The sequence below is a fragment of the Pyrgilauda ruficollis genome, unplaced genomic scaffold, assembly GCF_017590135.1.
Source record: "Pyrgilauda ruficollis isolate IOZ18807 unplaced genomic scaffold, ASM1759013v1 scaffold2, whole genome shotgun sequence".
Lineage (NCBI taxonomy): Eukaryota > Metazoa > Chordata > Aves > Passeriformes > Passeridae > Pyrgilauda > Pyrgilauda ruficollis.
Window position 1 is genome coordinate 21755562 of NW_024519206.1, and position 22920 is coordinate 21778481.

The following is a 22920-nucleotide window of genomic DNA, read 5'->3' on the forward strand; positions in this document are numbered from 1 at the left end:
TTTTAATCTTTCTAAAAAGATCTTTCAACTTTTTTTTTTCTACTTAATAAATTAACACAAGGTACATTGACAAAAGGAATGGGATTTTTACCTAAACATGTATTTTGCTTCAAGCTGTCAAAAATAATATGCTGATGTATGTAAATTCTTGTGTTTGGTCAGAACTCATCTAACAAAAATCTCCCAAATGTGTTAAATCTGCATTTCCTCTGTGGGGAAAAATAAATTTGAATCAAAACATCACACTCATTTCTCCCATGAAAAATTATTTCACTAGCTGATGTATGGTCTTTTGTTAGTGCTAAATAAGCAAGGAAGATGTGAATGTCACTTTGTTGAGAGAGAGAGATTATTTGGGATATGACAATAAAGAAATTCAACCAGAAGTGACTATTGTTATGGGCAGTCATCCATTACACTGACATTTGTTGAAAAGCTGAAAGATGACAATAAACAGACTAAATATCAGGTTGTATAAGATATATTAACTTTTCTGATAGAGCAAATACAAATCTATCTCTATACCTATATTATCTTTGCTACTGAAAGAGGGAGAAAAATATCGCTATTTAACAAGAAGAATACATAAAGATTGCTTTTGTCTCCAAGTCCTGGGGAAGTTAATCTAAATCAGCTAAAAAGAATATATGCTTGTCATTTCACCAGTTCTGGCAATAACAATGCCACAGATTCAGTCACAAGTTAACACCAGGGGCACAATATATTTAGAGCCCAGAACTGCAACTGTCTGCGTTAATCTATTAAACCCAGGATGATTTTAGCTTTATAATAAAAAACAAAGTGAAACTAAAAATAACAAATGTAGCTGGCTTTGCCAGTTCCTTGCAGAAACATGTTTTCACCTAATTAAAAGTAGCTCTCCCACTAGCCCATAAATAACTCAGCTCTGGACACTTTTCCAATGACTACAGTGCAGCGCTACACACTTGTGATTATGTGCTGAAAGAATCACAAGCTCTGAGGTGGTTGTGCTCATACTTTGATTCAGCAGGTAGGTGGCTGTCTGCCCCTGTCAGCACAGAAATGTGAGTGTCTACAACTCAGTAGTCAATCTGCAGCTATGTGGCATGGTGGCACCAAACTAATAGCATAAGGTGAGTTCTCCCTCCTGTGTGCATCCATGGCTTACATAAAGCTAGAAGGAAACTAAGGAACAAGTTTGTTTCTCTTGCTCCTCAGTAGAGTTTGTGTGATAGATCTAAGGCAAATATTGCAAAATAGCATTTTGAAATGAGAAAAAAAGAACAACCCTTGCAAAGAGAAAAATTAAGGTATTTTAGAAGTAGCAAACAGAAAAAAAAAAAAGTTCATGTAGTGACAAAAATCACAGAAAAACCAAGAGAGGAGCTAAATTTAAAAAGAAATGTAAGCAGTGCAAACCCATATGCAGATCAAAACCAGCCCAGAGTTGAGAACTTGGCTGTGACATATCCAAATCTAAGGATCTCTAGTGTATGGGAGCAGATTGAAAAGAGCAATCTCATGCGGAGAATGAGTCAGTTGCACTGTGAGGTAAAAAAAATCTCAGATCAAATACTGAGGATATCCTTCCTAGACAGAGCAAAAAACCAGTCTTGAGAACCAAATAAATGTAACAGAAGTGAGAGGAAAGAAGGGAGAGAAAGATGGAGAAAGCGAAGGAAAGGGATGGGAACAGGATTGCAGAGGAACATAATGCATGCCTCCATATGGAGGAAAAGGGCTCTGAAAAACCCCTCTGGGTGTGGGAAAGCCCCTTCTGCTGGTGAATGCTGTGCCTACCCTGCTGCTGAAAAGTCCCTGGAACAGATGGTACAGTGCAGGGCAGGAGACTGAGAAGAAAAGTTCATGACCAAAGCTTTACTTTAGATTTGGCAATTTAATGCTGGTTCTGCTCCTTTCTTTCCTAGAGTGTCTTCTACACCACACTGGCCTCAGTCAGAAACAGCTGGCTGAGGGCAGAGAGAAGCTCTCAGTAATGGCACTTTCTTGCCTGTGTTCTTGTACAGAATTTGGGACAGGGTTTGGAGGTAACCAGGATGCTGTGGGTGGATTGTCCTGCATTTGAGAACTCAGGGATCAAACCTCAATAAAGAAAAAGCCTCCTGGGGAACACTGTGAGGACAAATTCAAAGCCATTTCATCTGCCTAAAGAAATGAAGGAATGGAAAGCAGAATACAGTAGTTCTAATAGAACAGATGCAAAAGAGAATGGAAAACAGACACAAGGAAAAATAAAGCAGGGAAAGTAACCAAATTAAATCAGGCAGAAAGTGGAAGCAAGGACTGGCACCACAAAAAGCACAGGGATTGTGCCTCATCACTTCCTTTCCCACCCTCACCAACTCAGTAATGGAACATGTTCTGATTCCTTTCTTTTTCACTATTTCTGACACAATAATGCCATAGACTTACTCAACCCTTCATGCATATGCAAAGCTGAGCCCAGCCTCATGAATCATTCACTATACCCATTCACCCTTCTGTGGCAAGGATGGAAAAACCAGCTTACATGTTTGAAGTTCCTAAATGGCACAAACTGGACAATGTCTCGAAGCACTGGCTCGCCTTTGGGAGACCTCAGGATGCCGTCATCACCGTCCAGCATCTGCATGTCACTGAAGTCAGCGTTGCCCACTCCGACGATGATGACTGACATGGGGAGGTGGGAGGCGTGGACGATGGCCTCTCTGGTGTCAGCCATGTCTGTGATGACCCCGTCCGTCAGGATCAGCAGGATGAAGTATTGCTGAAGTTGTTGAACAAGAAGGGAAAAATTGTGTAGTTAGTTAACAGTCCAAAGCTGCTTAACCTTTTAAGTTAAAAAGTATAAAAGTGTTTCTGGTAACTCACTCATGGACCTTTCTAAAGAGAAAAGAGCCTTTTTATTGACTATATAGAATTTTCTATTCCAAACTCCTCAGCTACTAATTTCTCCTCTGCAGAGTAATGGGGTCTCTGAGGAGAGCAAGGCAGGAATATATCCATCTTCATACTCTTCATACAGAGCCCCAAAGAGAGGCTTTCTCATTCTCCAGAGGAGAGCAAGCAATTTGGTTAGCTTGTCATTTCTCTCCCAAATCTGCAAAGCCCACTGAACTGGGATCATGAGCTATGACATATGACTTGGTAATGGAGAAGAGTGGCCCTTACTTGAATCCTTTATTAATAATTGGGCAGCTGAAGTAATTTATAAGAAATTTATAGTGCATTAATAGGAAAAATGAACAAATCATAGGATTTGGTCACTCTGCATGAGCAATACCAACACACTAAACATTAATAATATTTAGGTGCATACAGTGGTAAAACCTCAAAGTGTTGCAATCATCTTGTCCTGCCACAAATAAAACATGCAGGGAGAAAACTTAATCTTGAACATTCATACTATAAATTGTTATTCAGATAGAAAGGGGAAAGCTTAGTTATAGAATGAAGGAAGTTATTCAGTAAGGCATATTAGATCAGGAGCAACACTGGGAATAGAGTGAGCCACCTCAGGATTAGGTGGGTATGGAAATTCAGACATAGCAATTCCCTATTTTAGGATTGGAACCCTAAATACTATCAAGATTCTGGAAACATCAGTGGAATCACAGAATCACAGAATGGTTTGGATAGGAAGGGACCTTAAAGATCATCTAGGCGGAACAGATGATGAAGCAGGGAGAAGTTCCACTAAACCAGGTTGCTCAGAGCTCCATCCAGTCTGTCCTTGAACATTTCCAGGGATGGGGTAACCTTAGCTTTTCCAGGCAACCTGTTCCAGTGTGTCACCATTCTCACAGTAAAGAGTTTTTTCTAATATCTATTCTAAAGTTATCCTCTTTCAGTTTGAAGCCATTACCGTTCGTTCTGTCACTACATGCTCTTGTAAATATCAGTCACAAGCCCAGACTCGTGAACAGAAATATTTGATAACTGCTGCCCTAGAAGTGCTGACTTAAAAAAGGCCCAGCACATGAAGAAAGCTTAGAGAACGCTCTAGGCCAGGTGATCATGCACATGCCAGTGCACAGCTCTATTTTGTTCTGTACTTAGGCACTTTTTGTGCTGCAGTACACAGTGTCTCTCTTACATCCCTTACTCCTTTACAGCACTGCTCTTCTAAATGGCTCAGACCTACTCGCTCACATATTCGATCCATTTCTCTTGTTCTCCCTTTCTCCCATTCTGTATTGAAAACAGGATCAAAATAAACTTAATGCATCTCAAGAGTGTACATTTAAAACATGATCAATATGTAAGTCTTTTATCTCGAGAAATCTGTCCTAGTGTTTTTATCAGGTGCAGGATAACAGATTTGTCTTCCAATTTCTAAAAGGCACAAATTACTTGATCAGTAATAACAAGCTGGAAACTGTATCCTTACCATTTTCAAATGAATTGCTGGAAAAGTTCCCTAGGTGAACAAAAAATTTTAGTACAGCCTGTGCAGGAGATATGAAATTGGATAGTCTGAACTGGGAATCATTTGAACTCATCTCGTGGTACAACCAAGACTTTTAGGGCTTCAATACTCAATTTTTGTAACCTTAGTAGTACCATTTCTATTTCCACAGTGAAGAACTGGGTGTGCTACAGTGAAACAGCCCTAAAAGCAGGAAATAGATCAGTGGGGAAAGAGTTTAAAGCTGTGACAATCAAAGCTAGAAAGACTGGATACACTGTTCCAGCTGACAGAGGTTTAAGCTGCCTTCAGTGAAGGCAGTTAATAAAAACTGGTAAGGTGCAATCTGCATTAAAAGGCCTTGATGGCCTACAAGAGATCCATCATCAGACAAGGAAAAAAAGGCAAACACAGGTTTTTTTTCCCTTACCGAGGCCTCCTTGGTGTTGGTCTCCTCTGATGCAGATTTTGCCACTTTCTGGATGATGGGAGCAATGTTTGTCGGTCCGTACAGCTGCAGCTTGGGAAGGCAACTCTGATAAGCTTCCACAACACCTTGTATTCCTGGCATGAAAAACCAAAAAAAGAAAAAGAAATGTGGAGCACATTGCCTATATCAGGCTTGTTCAAAATGTAAATGAAAGGTAGGTTCTTAATGAACAAATTAAAAATACTACATGACAAGCAAGGACTAGAATCTTAAGATAATTTCCAGGAATCTGTCTCTAGCTGTCTTAAATCTAGTTTGTAATATATAATTATTATACCATGCTTCTCCTTTCCAGCAGCTTTTAATGTCTATTTTTCATGTATGAGCTTGCAATGCCACAGCTTCCATTCTTCTCAGTTTAAGATATGATAGCTTCCTGATCAACAACTAAGATTCATGATGAAAGTCTAAACACACATTAAGAAACACTTAAACAATTATTTCTCCTCTTCAGATAAATATTTTTGTTTATCATGGCTGTTGCCAACAAATTTGTCCTTTGTACTTATGCCCTAAAGCTGTTAAGGAATTCAAAACATCTTTTCACTCTCCTGTGCTAAGAAAATAATTTTTCAGGGTTAATTTGCATAATCACTCATAGGTTGAATTTGACTATGACCAAAAGCTGTGAAACCTTGAAAGAAACAGCAGGATGCTTTGCAGCCTACAGAAAAATGAGCTTCAGCTGAGAAATTTTGATGGAGAACTAGCTATTTTTGGCTTTTTCATTTCAGGATATATAGTGAGACCAGGGAGCAAAGACTTCTTTGCTGACACACTTGACAGATCACAGAATGGAAATTGGTATTTTCAATCATTGAGAAGAAGGATTTCTTGAAGTGATGCACATTAGCCTCCCCATTCAGAACTCCCAGCTTACCAGACCTAAAGGATTAGAGGTCTAATGTTGGAAAGAAAGCGATAGACTGAAAAGCTTTGCAAAGGATGCTGAAGAATGAAATAGCTTTGGTAAGATTCTAAGCCAGTTTCAGTTTGCAGGGAAACTCGCTCACTCATGAGATTTTTTTACCCAACCATATTTACAGGATAGATGGGTGCAGAGTTTTTGCTAACAAATGACAGGGAGTTGTAATTGTTTTATAATGACACACATACACTCCTATGAAAAAGTGGTGGAGAACACCATTTTCTGTCTTTAGAGATAGCTACAGATATATTTTTCCACTGCAGTGCCAACAAACAAAAGTACTTGCTCCAATTATAGCTGCATTGGCTGAAATGTAAAGTAGTGTTACAAAATGTCCCTTGGTAATTCCAATGACTAAATTGCATATTGCAAAACTGACCTTTTGGTAACTCCCAATTTTAAACTTGCTAAGGATTTCATTACATATACTTAATGATGTTGCATGAAGGCCTCATAAATCTTTCCTAAGATGGTGACAAGATACACCATACTTTTCTTCTTATGCAGTAAAATAATGTAAGATAAAACTTACTCCCTGCATTCCACAGAGATTTAGTGTTGTTCATGTCAGAAAGTTGCTCTCATCTTAGAAAGAGACATGTTCTAGAAATATAATTTCTTATTTGATTTCTCAGATTAATATATTTTAGAAATATCTACTGCCTATCCAATCCCAACTCAACAGGATGTGTGAGGATTACTTTGTAGCTTGATGTTCTTGTACTCCTTTATCTTAGGCATGTGTGCTTTTTTTTTTACAGTTCAACTCTTTACATTTTTATTTGGAATCCACTTTCAGCATCTCCAATGAAATACAGTGTATGCATACATATATGGGTTTAAGATAGATGTGCAGAAACATTCATTCAGACTAGAGGTTTTTGCCTACTTTCTTCCTCAGATAATAAACTAAGTATTAATTTTAAGACTATAAAATTATATACTACAAATATACAAAATATAATACTATAAATACTAAAATTTTCAAGAACGGAAATGGTAACAGGTGAGGATATCCATATTTTATGAATTCCAACGCTCTGCATATCAATATTTGTCTGTCCCTGTATGTAGAGTGATGCTTCACACTACCTTGTGCCAGAAAAAGCTCTGCTTCCACAGAGAAAAGGATTTCATTCCTCAAAGGGAAAATAAACACATACATTTTTAAATCACATCCAACCGCTGTTTCTTTGTTTAAAACAAGATATTCTTAAGCAACTTTATTTTCTGGCAAGTATGCTAGATATTACAAGGTAAAATAGTGTAATCACTAAGCACTTTATCTCCTTCTCACTCTTGCATCCTTTCTCCACATGACTTGCTGATGTTAGTGTTCCCTGTGACACCTAATACAGTGAGAGCATCTAGAAAATATCACAGAACTAACAAGCACCCATGACAGGCAGATGAACAAGCTGCAGCAGAGGAATAAACAACACATTTTGTGGTTTGTGTCCCCTTCTTGCTTTCACCCAGGTTGATATTATTTAAAAAGGTATCCTTTTAGATAAATAAGTGCTTTTAATATCCTGCAGATACAGGTGCAAATGCTGCAAAATTTCTTCTCTGGTATTCTTTCATGTTGCAACAACTTTTTTATGTTTTCTTAGGCTTAGAACTCCTTTCAGCCAATGGGCTAACTCAGCAGATAACTGAGTCTTATGCAAAGATACAAATACAGTTTAAATTATTAAGTGACATAAGCAAAGCCTCATAGAGCAGCTCCTTCCTGGTTTTTTTACCCCCTTTCATTTCCATTGTTGCATTTAGTTTTGCACACAGAGTGTGGTTTGGATAGTAAATCCCTTGCTTACAGAGGGTTTGTCTGTCCAGACTGTGCTGCTGGCACCACCTAGATCTGGTGCCAGCAGCCTTTTCAGTCAATAAAAATCATTATATAACAATGGCAGTGTGATAAAAGAATTAGCCTTTAATTCAAAAGAAGAAGCAAGGGCGGGGGATAAAAATAAGTGTTCTTTGCATGGACTGCTAGAGCTTTTCTCTGTAGTTTACAAAGGGTCACAAATATCCTGCAGTTAGATTGAGAAACAAGCTCTTTTTGAACACTACACACGTAAATATGTTATCACCTAATGCTGACCACTGTTAACTGTTTTAATGACACATTATTAAATACGATGATCCAGATGGAATGCTGAGGTTTCTTTTGTTTCCCCACTCCATCCCCACACTGAAGTCTCAACATCAAGCTGGCTTACAAGCTTACAAGCACTTCTAGATGCATACATGTAACTTCTGCTCCTTTCAACTCCTTAAAAGCACTGTAAAGAGCCGTGTGAGCACATCAGGCAGCTGCAGGACTTATGCCCAATTGCATTTCAAGCACATGACCTGCAAAGGCTGGGGCAATCCAACAATTCAAGTGCAACAACAAAGCAGGAATGACCACTGAACCAAAACCAGGTCTTGCATTTAAGATGCATGAACTCTGAATTCTTTTAATGTCTCTCTCCCTTGAATTGCTTGTCCTCTCTTCTTTTCCTCACTTCATTTCTCTACATCTTAGTTCTCATCCTGAACATGTTTGCTGCCCATGCCCAAAAGAAAGCCACTAATAAGCCTGAGAAGGGCTGAAAGGAGCAGCTAGAAAATTTGAACAGGAAGAGCATTTTGAAATATCCAGTTCAGTATTTGGATGGAAGCAGAAGGATAAGGGGGAATAACAACCTGTCGATTTTAGATAGCAGTGATCACTTGAGCAAGACTCATAACTGTTACTGGGTTTAGAGGTCATTTTCCTGTTATTGTCTTTTACAAAATGTGTGAATTGTGGCAGGAGATTTTAAAAGACAGCATCAGTCACTGCAGATCTCATTTGCAAATACAAGACATAGAGTAACATCTGCTACATAAATCTGGCCTCTGATTACCAAGGATTAATGACTATTGGTAGAACAATAGCAATATCTTACACTGTAGCCTCCTGCTGCATTTGCTCTCAGGAAAATAGGTTTCTTTCTACCACAATAGTCATCAGCTGCTTCCCTGCCCTTGACTTGCAGCAGGCTATAGGTCTGGTCGAAGAACTGGCTCTAAACTGAGGAAATTTTTGATCACAGAGGTTCACAGCCTGCTTTTTCATATCCTTCTTTGCAGCACAACCTATGATGCTGAGGTAGCTGAAGATTTTAAATTAGTCTACTTCTCAGAAAGGCAAGTGATTCCAGGAAGTCCAAGTGCTGAATGTCCACCTACTAATAATTCAGGAAATTATTGTATGGCACTTTCAAAGATTTCCAAAGTTAAGATCAATGGTTTGGTGCCTGTCAGGTCCCCAAATCCTAGCTGCCCTCTTTAATAAAACCACTTTGAATAATACTCAGGTGATGCAATAAAAAAATGCGCATTTTGCACAGAGCAAAACTATGGCAGTCTGTCCTTCTGTGAGCATTACCTGCACATTCTGGGTTGTCTTCATTGAAATTGATTGCGAAGTCATGAGAGACCTGCAGATAAATAGAAAGAAAAGAAGACTGTTGTCAGAAAAATTATTCCAAGAAGACTTGTGGTTAAAAACTCTTGACATTTTTTCTGTGGTAAACTGGAGATCTTTCAAGCTTTCAGCTGTTAAGTGTGAAATACAGTCCCAGCTGGAGCTCCCTGCAGAACCAAAGTAGCAAAACTGGAATCAAACTGGTCAATAACAACAGCAACAAAACAAAACAAAGCAAAAAAAGGCATGAAGAAAACCCACCCAAATACATTTAAAAATCATATAAACATGGTGTCAGGATTGGGCTATCAATGCTGGGCACAACATTGCTGAGGCCATTTAAATGCCAGCTCTCCCTAACTCAGCATCTCAGACTGCAGGAGAGAGAAAGCAGGTTGTGATACAGCAGTGACTGCAGAAACTCAGCTCATTTATGCATCCTGACCTCACTGTGTGAACAGTTCCTCATCTAAGGCCAAGGAGTACTGGGAAAGTAATTTTACAGAGAAATCAAGGATCCACTGTGCAATATTAGTGTAAAAAGTGTAAAGAGTCTAAGTTGGTTAAAATGTTAAGAGTATTCTGGGGGGTAATAAATAAAAAAAATCCTGAAGACTCTTGGTTTTCCTTGCATGTGGTGAATATTCCAATCTCTCTCTTGCTCTCTGTCTGTTTCTCAATCTATCATTAAATCCTGCAGAGCTGTTTTTTAAAAGAATTTACCGTGAATACAACAAAGTAGCTGATTTTCTAACAAAACAAAGTATCTTGTCTTTGGTGCCCTGGGAAAATAATATAAGACTTTTGTATTCTTAAATAGTGCTAGACACTGTAAATCTCCAGTTCCAGAATTCCTCTTTAAGGTTGATTCTTGCCTGCATTTTTTTTTTCATATTCCTTTTTACTTCTTTCTTTGATCATTGAAAAGTGTTGATTCCTTTTAATCCTTTGGGTCTGAAGCCTAGCCTCTTAATTCTGTTTGTCTTAATTTTTCTTGAATGAAAAAGCTCAGATTTTGTCTCACAATGCATAATGTGTGAATATACATATATGTTTATATATATATCTCTCTACATGTATATGCATATGTGTGTGTGTGTATCTATATATATATTTGACTTGCAAAAAGTGGCTGAGAGTTTAGCAGGTAATTTGCATAATTTGAAGTTGAATTTAGGTGTATCATCCCAGATTTAAAAAGGCATTTATATAACTGGAATTATACACATTTAAAGCTTTATAGATCTCTGTAGGGTCTTCAAAAGTGCCAACAGTCCCAGTGATATGGAAAGCAACCTCTAATACAATGGAACCAGGATTATTTGCAGGAAGAGATTTGTTTTCTGGATGCTGCTGTTTGATTTGCTAGTTTAGATGTCTCCACAGCAGGCTATGGAAATTGGTTTATGACTAAGGGACCCACAGATGAAATATGTGACTGCAGAGAAGCTTCTGTGAAAGTGAAGTGGTGTAAGTTGATTAATTATTGCCAAAGAGAGTTCTTCCTAGAGAAGTGGAATTTCCCCATCACATGCTAGTCTTGCTTACCACAATGATGCCTGCCATTATTAAGAGGTTAAATAAAGCAGTTCTTCTACCATGATGGGAAAGGACTGAAGCAAAACCTCACTGAGAAGACTGCAGTTGCCTCAGCCCAGCCAGGCATTCAGCATGTCTACACCAAGCATCAGTCTTACTGAGGGTTTTACAGGGTCTATTCAGTACATTCTACTTGGCCATGGAAGATAATGCAGGAAGTCACTATTTATGTTCCCCACTGAGCAGCACAGAAGATCAGGGCTGCCAGACACACTTCAGAGGTGCTCCAGAGCCCTTCTGCCTGGCTGCTCTGGATGTCTCTCAGTGCACTTTGCCCAGCTGGTATCTGCCAGTCTCATGACCAGCTGCAGGCCAAAGGTAATTGCATCTGTCAAGAACTGTTATGGGAGTTTTCGCATTGATATTTTTTGTTGTTGTTCATTAGCCTTTTTCTTTCCTTTAGGGATTCTGTATTTTGCATTAACTGTGTTAGAAAAGCAAGAAGGATGGCAATGCATGTTTATGTATTGCAGACTGATTCTTCCAACACTGTGCCTCTTCAGTGATTCTATTTCTTTATTCCAAATGCATTTGAAATTATACCTAAAGGAAAATACAAGTATTTTCAAAAGCTACGAATACAGTATTTCAATCTCACATGCAAGCATGGTTGGGTTGCTTTTGTTGCCATACCTCTTATCACATAATGCAAACAATTTATCTGGTTCAGAGCTATGGCACCCAGGCTATTATTTAACAGGCAACAGTTCAGGCCAATAAGGAAAGCCCAAGTCTAGTCAGCCTGCACAATGATCCAAAAAATAATACTGTCTGAGCATCAGCTGCTATCCTCCTAAAGCAAATGGCCCTCATACATTGTCATCCTGATTCACAGAGCAGTGTTAAAATGTACCCTGAAGGCAGCACAGGAAACACAATGAATGTGCAGAAGCATTGGCTTGTTTCCTATGCTCTTTGAGTAATATATCACAATTTAAACAAGATTTAAGTATAATGTGAAGGAGAGAAATATTTTTAGCAGCTCAGTGATGGTTCACAAACAGGAAATCATCACTCGAGGCAAGGCAACAGCAGATATGTTTTAAACAGAGCTTCTCCAAATGCTCAGAACTCATCTCCCACTCTGTTAAGCAAAGCCAAATGTGCTTCAACCTGCCCCTTTGCTGTCTTCCCTGTGGTGGCCAGAACTCAAGAGTGTCCAAACCAGCAGAGACTTCAGACTTATACCACATACTGAAGGCCTTCCTAAATTTGGGCTGCTACCTGGTAGGACTCCATGTAAAGCTCATACATGTCAAAAGGTGGTTTGGATCAGACATTCAATGCTTTTGCTTTCCAAACAGTGCAAGGTGATGAGTTTCCCTCCTTTTTTTCTTTTTTTCCTTTTTTTAATTAAACATGCAGGGGCTTTGTGACTGAAGGGCAAACCATGCTGATCTCAGAGAATCAAAAGCTGGTATATTCAATGGCATCTTTCTCATATTGAATGACACAGCCCTTGAATGACACTCCCAGAACTAATAAACGAATGACAAAAAGGAGGCAAAAGTTTGAACACCTAAGATGCTGAAGACTGAGAAATCCTCAGTGGAAACAAGAAGACCCTTGGCTGTTCAGAAGCAGGCATGTTTATATAATTTACCAGGGTGGTTTGTATTGTGGATTGATCGAACAGTCAGGAAATCCTGGAATGTGTCAAGTCACACAAATACAGAATGGCTGCTTTACATCAGTACCTGGCACAGAGAACTTTGCCAAGAACTGCAGAGCATGGCCTTTGGTGGAAGTCAGCCTCACATTAAGGAATGTCCTCATAAAACCCTGAGTGTTTTGTGACTGGACTAAGTTTTTGTAACCCTGTACTAAGTTTCAGATATGAAGCTGACCCTCTGCTCAGCCCTCCTCTCTTAACATCAATCCATAAAAGGGAAGGAGAGAGAAATGCTGGCATGCTGAGATGATTACATGGAATCAGCCTGGTGTTACTTGGGCTGCTGCACAGAACTGCACTCAAAGCCTGCAGCTAAAGACATTCACTTGCACTTGCATGAATCTTTTGCCTCTGCAGGGCTCCAGATTCATTCTTTAGCAGATACCATCATGGATGTGGCATTATCAAACTACAGGAACTTCCTACACCAGGAGCATACTATTTCACAGGTAATTCCTTCAAGGTTTTTAACAAGCAAATTAACTAGCTCTACCGTATATTATGATATAGATTACAGTGACAGCATTTCTGAGGATATGACAATTAAATAAGCAGTACAGAATAGTTTTGCTAAGATAGGTTATAGAAATGTTGTTTTTTACCACTGTACAATGCCTCCTCCACTGTCTGTACATATACAGTGACAAACACCTGCAGTTTTCCATCAATGTGATGGCACCCATGAGACTCTTGGAATAATCAAAATGATACTTCCACATGCTTATGGCCACTTTTGTAGAAAAAATGGCATTGATTTAACACAGCAGGTAACTTATTTCCCTCATATTGGGATGCGATAAAATTCATCCTCATAGCATGGCCCTTGCTAAAAACATTTCTAATTTAGGCTGAAAGGAAAGGAGAATTTCCTAGTTGATGAGAATTTTTGAGATTTCTTAAAAAAATATTCTATGAATTCAGATAGAAACCTCAAATCACAAACAAAAATCCTACCTTGAAATCTGAAAAATATTAAGTCCCCCAACATTGATAAAGCAAATTGCTGGAAAGCTTTTATACTGTGCAAAGGCATTTTATTTAAGTTTCATTGAAACTTGTTATTCTAGTTTGGCCTATACATTCCTTAAACCCCTTTAACTGAATTTCCATTTTGAAAAAAAAAGAAGCTATGTTTTTTATTTTCAAATTATGAATATGGATGCCTGAATTCTGAAAATTAATAATTATTTTTCCCCCTCTTTAAATTGTTGAATTAATTGAAATTAACCTTCGTGTCCCAAACAGCTCCAGCTTTTCTCTATGGTGATGGTACTAGAAGTATTTGACAAACATTCTGACAAATTCAGATTTTTAGGAATGCTTTCTTAATAATTTAAATAGAGATTGTCAAAAATCCATGAACAATAGATGCATACAAGTGTAAATGCCAAAATGCACTATGTTGGACACTTATCTGCGAATAAATTGAATGCTATTAAGCTACTGTCATTCAGAAAACTGAATATGAAATGCCTGCATATTTTGCAAAAGCTTAAGACACTAATGAATTTCAAGTACTTTTGGTCAAAAGCTATTATTTTCAGAATGCTCATTAATCAAATAGCTTGGGAGCTGGAAAGCTTGTGTTTCTTGCTAAGATACATTGTACATATTTCTGCTTGGCAAAGCTGGGCCATTTATTTCCCTTTATACTTCATTTTTGTACATGCTGCCCAAGTTTCCGTGTCTAAATCCAACTTGCATGGATAAGGAGACTAATTATGTTTTGTCCCTTGGTCTGCTAAAAATCCTTTTTTTTTTTTTTTTTTGGTCAGGTTTGCATATATTTTAGGCATCAATCTCCTGAAAAGTGCAGGAATCATAAAAACCACAGCACTTCTCAAATCTCTCACCTGTCCAACAAACCAGCGCAGGCTAGGGCTGTAAAGATGCTGCCTTGTGTCTGTAACTGCAGTGAGTTTGTCTCCAGCACACATTCACAGCAAAAGCAGGGAATGAAGCTTTCACTGAAAATACAGAAATAACCTGAACTCTCTTAAAACAAACTGCAAGTTGTTTAGTACCTATTGGGTGTCAGCTGCAATTCTCCTTTAGGAAACAGGCCTTCATTAATGGCAATCCACCTGTCATGGGGCTGACACTATTTGAACTTGCTTTTCATTTTAACAGTAAGTTTTGTGCTGCTGTGTGGTTTTTCATCTCCTTTGAGTCCTGCCTGCTAAGTGTGTGTGGTTTGCTTTCTTTCCTCCTCTTCACTGTGACCTTTCACAGCTGTGTCTGAGTCCATATTATCTACCACCTCTTCATTTTACATCAGACTTCTCAGATGCTTCCTTTCATTGCAAAAAAAAGAAAAGAACCACAAGAAAAAAAATTCTAGAAGTTTTGTATGATAGATACTCACAAGGGAAATATTTCTCTCAGAGGTTTACTTAGATCAAGGAACAGGGTGATGTGTTTGTCAGGTCTTGGTGGAAGAAGCTCATATTGTTGAATATTAGATGAAAGATCTCCAGACTGATGAAGAATGATGTATATGGCATGTCTTGCTTCCTTCACTTTCACAGATTCCTGGTGCCACTAAGAAACTGCTGGTTTTCTACTAACTGCTGAAGTGTGTCATTTGGAGGTGGACTGAGGGAAAATAAAGTCAACACAACACAGCAGTGTGCTCTTGAAATGGAAATTCTGTAGAAAACATATATAAAACCAACATTTAAAGGGGTAGAACATCAAGAGATTTGTGAAGAGCCTGAAGAGATAGAAACTGACATTGCTGAGGAAGGAAGCTTTGTTATTTAGGTTGTATGGGGGCTGCATGGTTACTTAGGAACCCTTGGCAGTGGGAGCGATTTCTTCCATAGCCCTATTTCAATTTGTTGTCTACTGAAAGAAATAAAATACCAGATGCTGGACTGCAGAGAACAACATGCTATGAGCAGGTTAAATCACCTCATTAGGACTGGAGGCTTGAAAACGACACTCTACATTAATGAGAAGCTGATTTATCCAGATGATGGAGTCAGAACTTTGAAGTTCTCATAATTATTGAGCCTAAATTTGAAGATGTAAAATTGTTACACTAGTGGCACTGCTCTTCTTGAGTAAAACAAATGTATGGTATGTATAACTTGTAGTACCTGTGACTGAAAACATGAAAAGGCCATTTGAATAGCATGAGATCTCCACTGTTGCTGTGGTGTCTAGCATGTTTCCATATTTTTGCAGCAGGAAATCAGAAGTTAAGGAAGAAACTTGGGAGCACTTTTTCCTACAGTCTCTGTTACTTTTAATTTTATCTGTTTCTTCTCCATTTCCTATGCATCTTTGCTATGTTCCACATCAAAACCTAATAATTTTTGGAGTTGAATTAACTTTATACCAGTGTAGACTAAATTACTGAAGGATTTTCACGTTTACTGGTCTTAATAATGCATCATTATGAAGGTGACTCTTCACTCTTGAAGGACATATCTTTGAATTCAGAAGTGCAGTCAAAGGCAATCAGGGACCCAAAAGTATTGATATAGTTTATTTTAAGAAGGCAGATACTTTTATGGACTGTAGAGTATCACAGGGAGGGACTGAACTACAGCTCAGATAACTCCTTATGTGGTTCCAGCTGGATGTGCCCATAACAGACACCAAGCTGATTATTTGTCCCCATCTGTGGCACAGAAGAGTTAGTCCCCTGCAATGTGGTTCTTGTCTTCTTCAAAGTTTTATTATGTTTGTCAGCTGATGTCATGTCATTTTGTCTTTGTCACTTTCTGGCACAAGTTTCCATAGCAGAGATTAAAGATGTTGTTCTGGCCTTCACCTGCATCTCCATTTACTTTGGGATTTGTTTTATTCGGTCACACATATGTAATCCACAGGCAAGCAGCCCCACCTTCTGAAGTTTACTCTTACTTTTCCTGAACTTTGCAAAATCTGCAGGTTCTGAGTCATATTCATTTTCTTGCTTTGAGAAGTTAGCAACAGACAGATTGTTCAGGAGAGCTCATGCTACAGGATAAGACTCTTCATTCGTGCATGGGCTACTAAGTTCAATGCAAGTCTCTGAGTTTCTTAAGGGCACTTGTGAGGAAATTATCCAAACACTAATTCTGCCAAAGCAGAAAATCAATTGGTGTTGGTGATTGTAGGAACAATTGGTTACACAGACCCCTGAAGTTAGTTTCTGGCAAGACATCTGTTTTCCAGCACCTGAAATGTGCTCTCACAATCAGGTGAGAAGGATGATACTGGAGTCTAACAAAACTGGTACGTTGCCAATAGGCTCATGTGACCTGAAGCATCAGTGCTACCAGCTGATTATTTTGGCTAAGAAGAGCAGCTTTGTGCTGGGATCTTTATCTGTCACCAGGAAACTACTGAAAAGACTTCAGCTGACACAGTAATACTTTCCTTCAAGCAGTCCTTAGATAAGGATGGCTCTCTGTGACTGGAAAAGTTGTAAGTTTTCCCCCACGCACCAGTGGTCACCTCACAGGCCCTGACACACCACCTTAAATAACAGTGATGGTTGTCAGCTGCTGCATTTGGACAAACATACAACATACACAGATGTTCTGAGCTCATAATACCACATTAAAATGTATATCAAAGCTCTGGAAGACATCTCTGACTTTGGAAAGCACTAACACTGGTATTACCCTTGAGGAACAAAGCAAGGCAAAACACCTTGCCAGGCACAGACAAACTGAGAAAGCAATGTTGTTAAAACATACATTACTTACTACTTACCTTAGACGTCTGTTTGCACAACTTGTATCAAATTTGCTGTACATCACTACTGTTACTCTTCTGCAAGTATCAAGCCTACAAGCCGTGAGGAACACACTGGTGCATTTTTTTTCATCTGCTGATTGATGCCTTACAAGGCTGAATGCACACAATCTCTCTCAGAAATTCTTACCTGGCTTGTGTTCACCTCCCTACCTCAGCCACAGCCCAGAGACATAACTCAGAGCAGGGCACACAGGGACACTGGATGAAGTCTGCAGGATTAGATGCTAATGCTTCTCCTTTTCAGACAGTATCTGAGTTTCAGAGTGCCCACCTAGATTTTGGTTACTTATCTATGCAGAACTACTCTTCTGCCCACACAACCTCTGTGAAGCAAAGGATTTTAATTTCTACTTATTTCTTCTTGGGCCTTTCTCCTCGTTTGGATGCTCCTTCTTTTACTTCACTGTCTTCACTCCAAGCCTACCAGATGGCACATTTATGCTCACAATTGCAGCATCACTGCAGATCACTCTCTTTTATTGTTTTTGTTTTGTTTTGTTTATAAATCCCACTTCTCTCTAGTGTGGCTACATGCTCTTGTACTTCTCTTCCTGGTATTGACTGTGTCCACTACGACACAGAATTTTGCCAAATTCTTCTCAAATCTTTATTTTCAGAAAGATGTTTGACAAGGAATGCTCAAAACATCATTTCTCCTCTTAGCATCCACTAACAAAGCTTTGCCAAAACCATAAAATATTTTGGGTGTCATCAAACAATTATTTTAAGTCCAGCCCTGTCTGATTTCTGGTTTTAGTGAGGTATCACTGGATGAGAAAGCCATATGGAAGAAAACAAAGCAAAGGAGCTGTTCCTGTTTGCCACTGCCTTGCCTTTCACAATTTCTCCCTTATTTTGTGTCTCATAACTCAAGGAAATTAGAAAATTACACTTATGCACCTACTTTGTATTCTGGGGGTATTCTTGCTCCAAATCCAAAGGCTGGGAACATTTTGTCACTGGAAAAGAATGAAAAAAAATATAAGAATACCCATAGAGAAATATTGTTACAATAAACATTCCTCTGTATGCATTCATGAGAAATGCAAAGCCTCAGAACAGCACAGAAGTGACTTTTAAGTCAAGTGATGGCAGAGTGGAAGGGTACTGGATTGGAGAAGTAGGGTTGTGTGCTAAACAGATTAGGGGGAGTGTGTTATGAAAGATTTTTCAGGTGTTTTGGGCAGTTAAAATCACTTGGAGAATCCTGAGAGACCAGGATGTTTTGTATTTCCCCAAATGTAATAACCAGTTTGTATTACCCACTCTTTTGCATTACCTGGCTGAAACAAGAGTTTGTTGACTGAACAGCCTGTAACAACATTTATTTCATATAAATAGGGATGTGCTCCCCCAGCTCAGAAAATGGGTCTAGAGAAGATATGACTCAGATTAAAAGTGTTTACAAATTTGGGTTCTTACAGTTGTCCAGTTACTCAAAAGAGACTTCCTAAAGTATCTGAAAGGGGCAATTTCATGGTCCCAAACCTGCAGGTTGTGTAAAGCTTTCCACCTGCATCTTTAGTAGCTCCTCTAAAATATGAGATTATTTCAAATAGGCATAGATTGACTGATAACCTGCCAAAATGCCTTGGCATGGTCAGTTTGCTTTCAGACACTACAGTGAGGTTATTTTACCCCAGTTAGACATGGAAGAGAAAAAATACCTGATTTGGAGAACCTGGAAACTTCAAGACTGTTAATACCCTTTCAGAAATGCAATAAAGTCTCACACAGCCCACATGCTGTCAAGCTGCCTCTTCCCAGATGGCAAAGTGGAAAAACAACAAGCTGCAAGGAATGTCTTGTCCCTGAGTCAGCAAAGCACTTGATCATACACTTGAGGTTAACAATTCACTCAAACATATGCTTAATTCCAGACATATCCTGAAGTCTCACTGATGTCACTGAACTGTACTCCAGTCCTCTGATGAATCAGACTAGGTTTACCCTAGACTACTTAGAGGGTTTCACAGCCCTTGGAAGAGTTGAGTTCCAACTACCATGATTGGAACTTTTAAAAATTCCCAGGAGAGGCTAGCAGCTTCAATATTTTTAGTGTAGTTCAAGAGATGGCCATCCAAGTATCAACTGAATAATTCACATCCCAGACATACTCCAGAAAAATAATAGCACCCATTAAAGCTGCTCGGTTCTTCTGTCTGGCATAGGCTGTTAAAGGCACCATGATATTTCTGATACAACCTAAGGAAAAACTTAAAAGAAAGCAGAACTGTGTCCCCTCTGCTGCATAAATCTTGGGAGCACAGTTCTGTGGACCATATGTTACACCATGTGACAATGGATCTTGGAAAGGAAGACTAACATCATTTGCATGGTAATGAAACATTTTTTTCCCAAGAGATGTCAGAAACGAAGTAGCTGCTGACATTCTATGCTAACCACCTGCTGATAGCATTCCATTTGATTAAACACTTCCGGAAGCGGGAAAGCCCTTACAAATGGATGCAGGGAATTCAGGCACACATTTTGAGGGTAAGAAATAAGAAACCATTAGAAAGGAATCTGAGAGGGGGGGAAAAAAAAAATCTTGTTTTACATCAATGACTAAGCATGGCTGGATTAGAAAATCAAATTCTTGTGGAGCTGCAGTTAGTTGATTTGGGGCAAGAACAAACAAAAGAATTTTACTTAGAATTTTACTTAGGTAGAACATAAGTGTCTAAGTTCAACGTTAGCAGCAGTTATACAACTGGGAGATGCCTGAACCCATCCAGTGCCTGAATTCTACTGCAGTTTTTCTGGAGTGTAAACAAGTGTAGGCACTCTTGTATCTGCAGCTCCTGCTTCTGCTCTGCAGCAATTCAGAGACAGCAATAAGTCATACCTCCAGCAGCTTGGATTCTCCTTCTGGTGGCGAGACTCCCACATTCCCAGTCACACAGTGGCACAGCCCCCACTGTTATTCTGCACCCAGAATACCTTACCTCCACAGTCAGGACACTTGTCTTTATGTTTGAACCTCCCACATCTCCTTTTTGAGTAAGTGCAACCATTACATTGTGAAAGAGTGAAGCAGGATCATGTACCCACTCAGGATGGGGCTCCATATGGCTGCTTTTTAGAGTGTCCTGGGGTCTTCTGTGCTTAGTACTTTCTGTTGTCTCAGCCAGAATAGCTCCACACTCTCATTAGGTAGCTCACCAGAATTTAGGTCCATACCTCTGGTAATCTGATTCAAGCTGCTGGGACCAAGAAATTAACTCTCATGTGCTATTGGAGCTTGATTTTTAAGGTAAGAAGGGAAACTTCTGACATTCATGACATCCCTTACATAAAAAAGAACATAATGTCATCCCCTGGCCACACCTCAAAAATTGCAGCTGATAGCTTTCAGAATAAAAATAAAATTTATATATACATATTTAAATGTACTCCCATTTTTCTTCTATCACAAAACAAGGTATTTAGCTATATTTACTATTTAGTAAATGACAGTTTAATGGCTCAGTGGTGTTTTACAATATAACCCCCTCTACTCTTCCCATCCACCCTTCACTTGATCATATGAGAAACAAATCCAACAGCTGAGCCTGCTGCCCTCATTCTGCTTGTCCTGCGCTACTGAGACACAGCAGGGAAAAAGTGACCCAGAAGGGCAGACAAGAACTCTCTCACTTGCAGGATAATCCTTTTATGGTGTGACAGCTGCTCTAAAAGATCCAGGGCTATCAGGGCAGCATGCAGGAAAAAGCAGAGCCGCTTCCCAGCTTCTCTGGGAAGCTATGTCAAGGGTTAGGCCATTCAGGGACTTAAACTAGAGTCAGAAAATGAAAAGAAGGTTTTCTCCTGCCTCAAGGGTGAATCACATGCATCAGAGACTCCAGCCCTGTTTCCCAGCCTGGCATTTCAGTAGGAAAGGGATCTGCTCTAATGATTTTTCTTTGTAATTTAAACTCACTCGAAAGAAGAAAAGTGAGAACCAGTTTTCTTTTTCTTCATAGTGCTTGCTCAGACATTTGGGTGTCATTAACAGCAGGAAATAGGCCTGTGACCATGGCTGAAGCAATGGGACATAGCCACAGACATGATCTGTGAGCACCCTCCCTGGTGCAGCACTGGCTCCTGCCAACCAGAACCCCCAGAGACCTCCCAGGGTCAGTGATGGGTCTGATGCCTCAGACCAAACCTCAGGGTTTGGCTTTTGTATTTTTCAGAGTCTGTGCTGCTTTGGTGTGTAGTTCTGAGCTTCATGTTGGGGGATGGTAAGCTCTCCTTGCAGAGAGGACAAAGCAATTCCTTCTCTAGCTTGGGACCAAGGACAGCTGATCCGAATCTCAGGCCCAAGATCATAAACAATGGTGGACTGAAGAGAGAAAGACAAGAATGATGGGACTTCATAATCTAAAGCTGTAATTGGACAATTAACTCCAATATGCTAATGGACCAGAACTTGTCAAAGTGAGAGACCTCATGACCCATCGTCCATTTTGTGACCATTTTGGGTTCACCTGGGGTGTAGCCCTGGCTGGGCTCTTGTACTGCTCAACCATTGAGGCCTTTTGATAAATACCTACGTTATTCTTTAACTCTGTCCAGCCTCTGTTCTAGGTCAGCCTTCAGAAGGCATCAGGTCCAGCTGTGCCTGACACTGCTCCCAAATGCAGTTTGGGCATCACCAGTTTGTGCTGGAAGGAGGAAAGCAGAGACACAAGGATGTGGGCAGTGTCATGTCCTTGGCCTCAGTTAACCTTTGACTTGTTTTGTTTAAAGCTGGCCAGAGTGTCCTTAGCACACAAAAGGAAACTGCCTGCGCTGTCCTGCTGAAGGCAGTTTGATAAAGGGAAAGGATCGGAGAGAAACATGCAACTGGAAAAAAAGCTGGTTCTATAAAATCTGAAACTTACAGAATGGAGTAAGAAAAAGAGGACTGTGACTTGGCAGAATGTTTACAAAATTACTCCATCACGTCTAATTCACCTTTTATGTGTTCTTTGTTTTACACAGGTTCCCTTGAAAATTTAAATGTGGCATAACTTTCAAGAAGATTAAGTACTTGACATGAAGATCAAAAAAGCAAAAGCATCAGACTCTGAATTTTATACCTGGTTATTTAAGGACCATGAGTAGTCATGCAAGCATAGATGTATATGACTTCTGGTACTTTTGCAGTCAAACATGAATATATTACTGAAAGATACCCAAGACTGAGCAGATCTATGTTATACCTGAAAGAAAAATCAGGGAGAGGATTCAGGTTCAGTGTTCATATTGATCAACATAAATTAATGCACACAGAAATTAATTGTCAGGGCTCCAAGGCTGCAGTCTTCTGAACAGAAATACAACCAGAAAAAAGTTTGTCAGTAGCCTCAACTATAACATAACATGATAGCAGAAAATAATATCTGAAAATATCCTATATTGTCCTTTTGGGATATTGCTCAGTTTTAAACACCCATCCTTCAAGCTACCTACTGGAAGCAGAGCAAGAGCAATGACAAATCAAAACACTAACAGGGGCAGAGAGAAGAGAGATTTCAGTGAGCTGTACTGCACCTACAGGAAAAGAGATGAATAGAGGTAATACTCTGGTTTTGTAAATTGGTAAAAGTGATACAGATAATGATCCTATTTTCTATTTCACTGGGAAGCCTAGTGCTACTGT

General features: G+C 39.3%; 1 protein-coding gene across 1 annotated transcript in view; it reads right to left on the bottom strand.

The window, feature by feature from the left end:
- The window catches only part of CPNE4 (copine 4), a 225316-nt gene that overhangs the window by 4134 nt on the left and 198262 nt on the right, over positions 1-22920 (bottom strand). The window contains exons 12-15 of the mRNA XM_041466406.1: positions 18196-18250; positions 9227-9278; positions 4821-4954; positions 2513-2749 (exon numbers count right to left, since the gene is read on the bottom strand). Of these exons, the coding sequence (XP_041322340.1) occupies positions 2513-2749; positions 4821-4954; positions 9227-9278; positions 18196-18250 (478 nt within the window). The remainder of the gene's footprint in view (positions 1-2512; positions 2750-4820; positions 4955-9226; positions 9279-18195; positions 18251-22920) is intronic.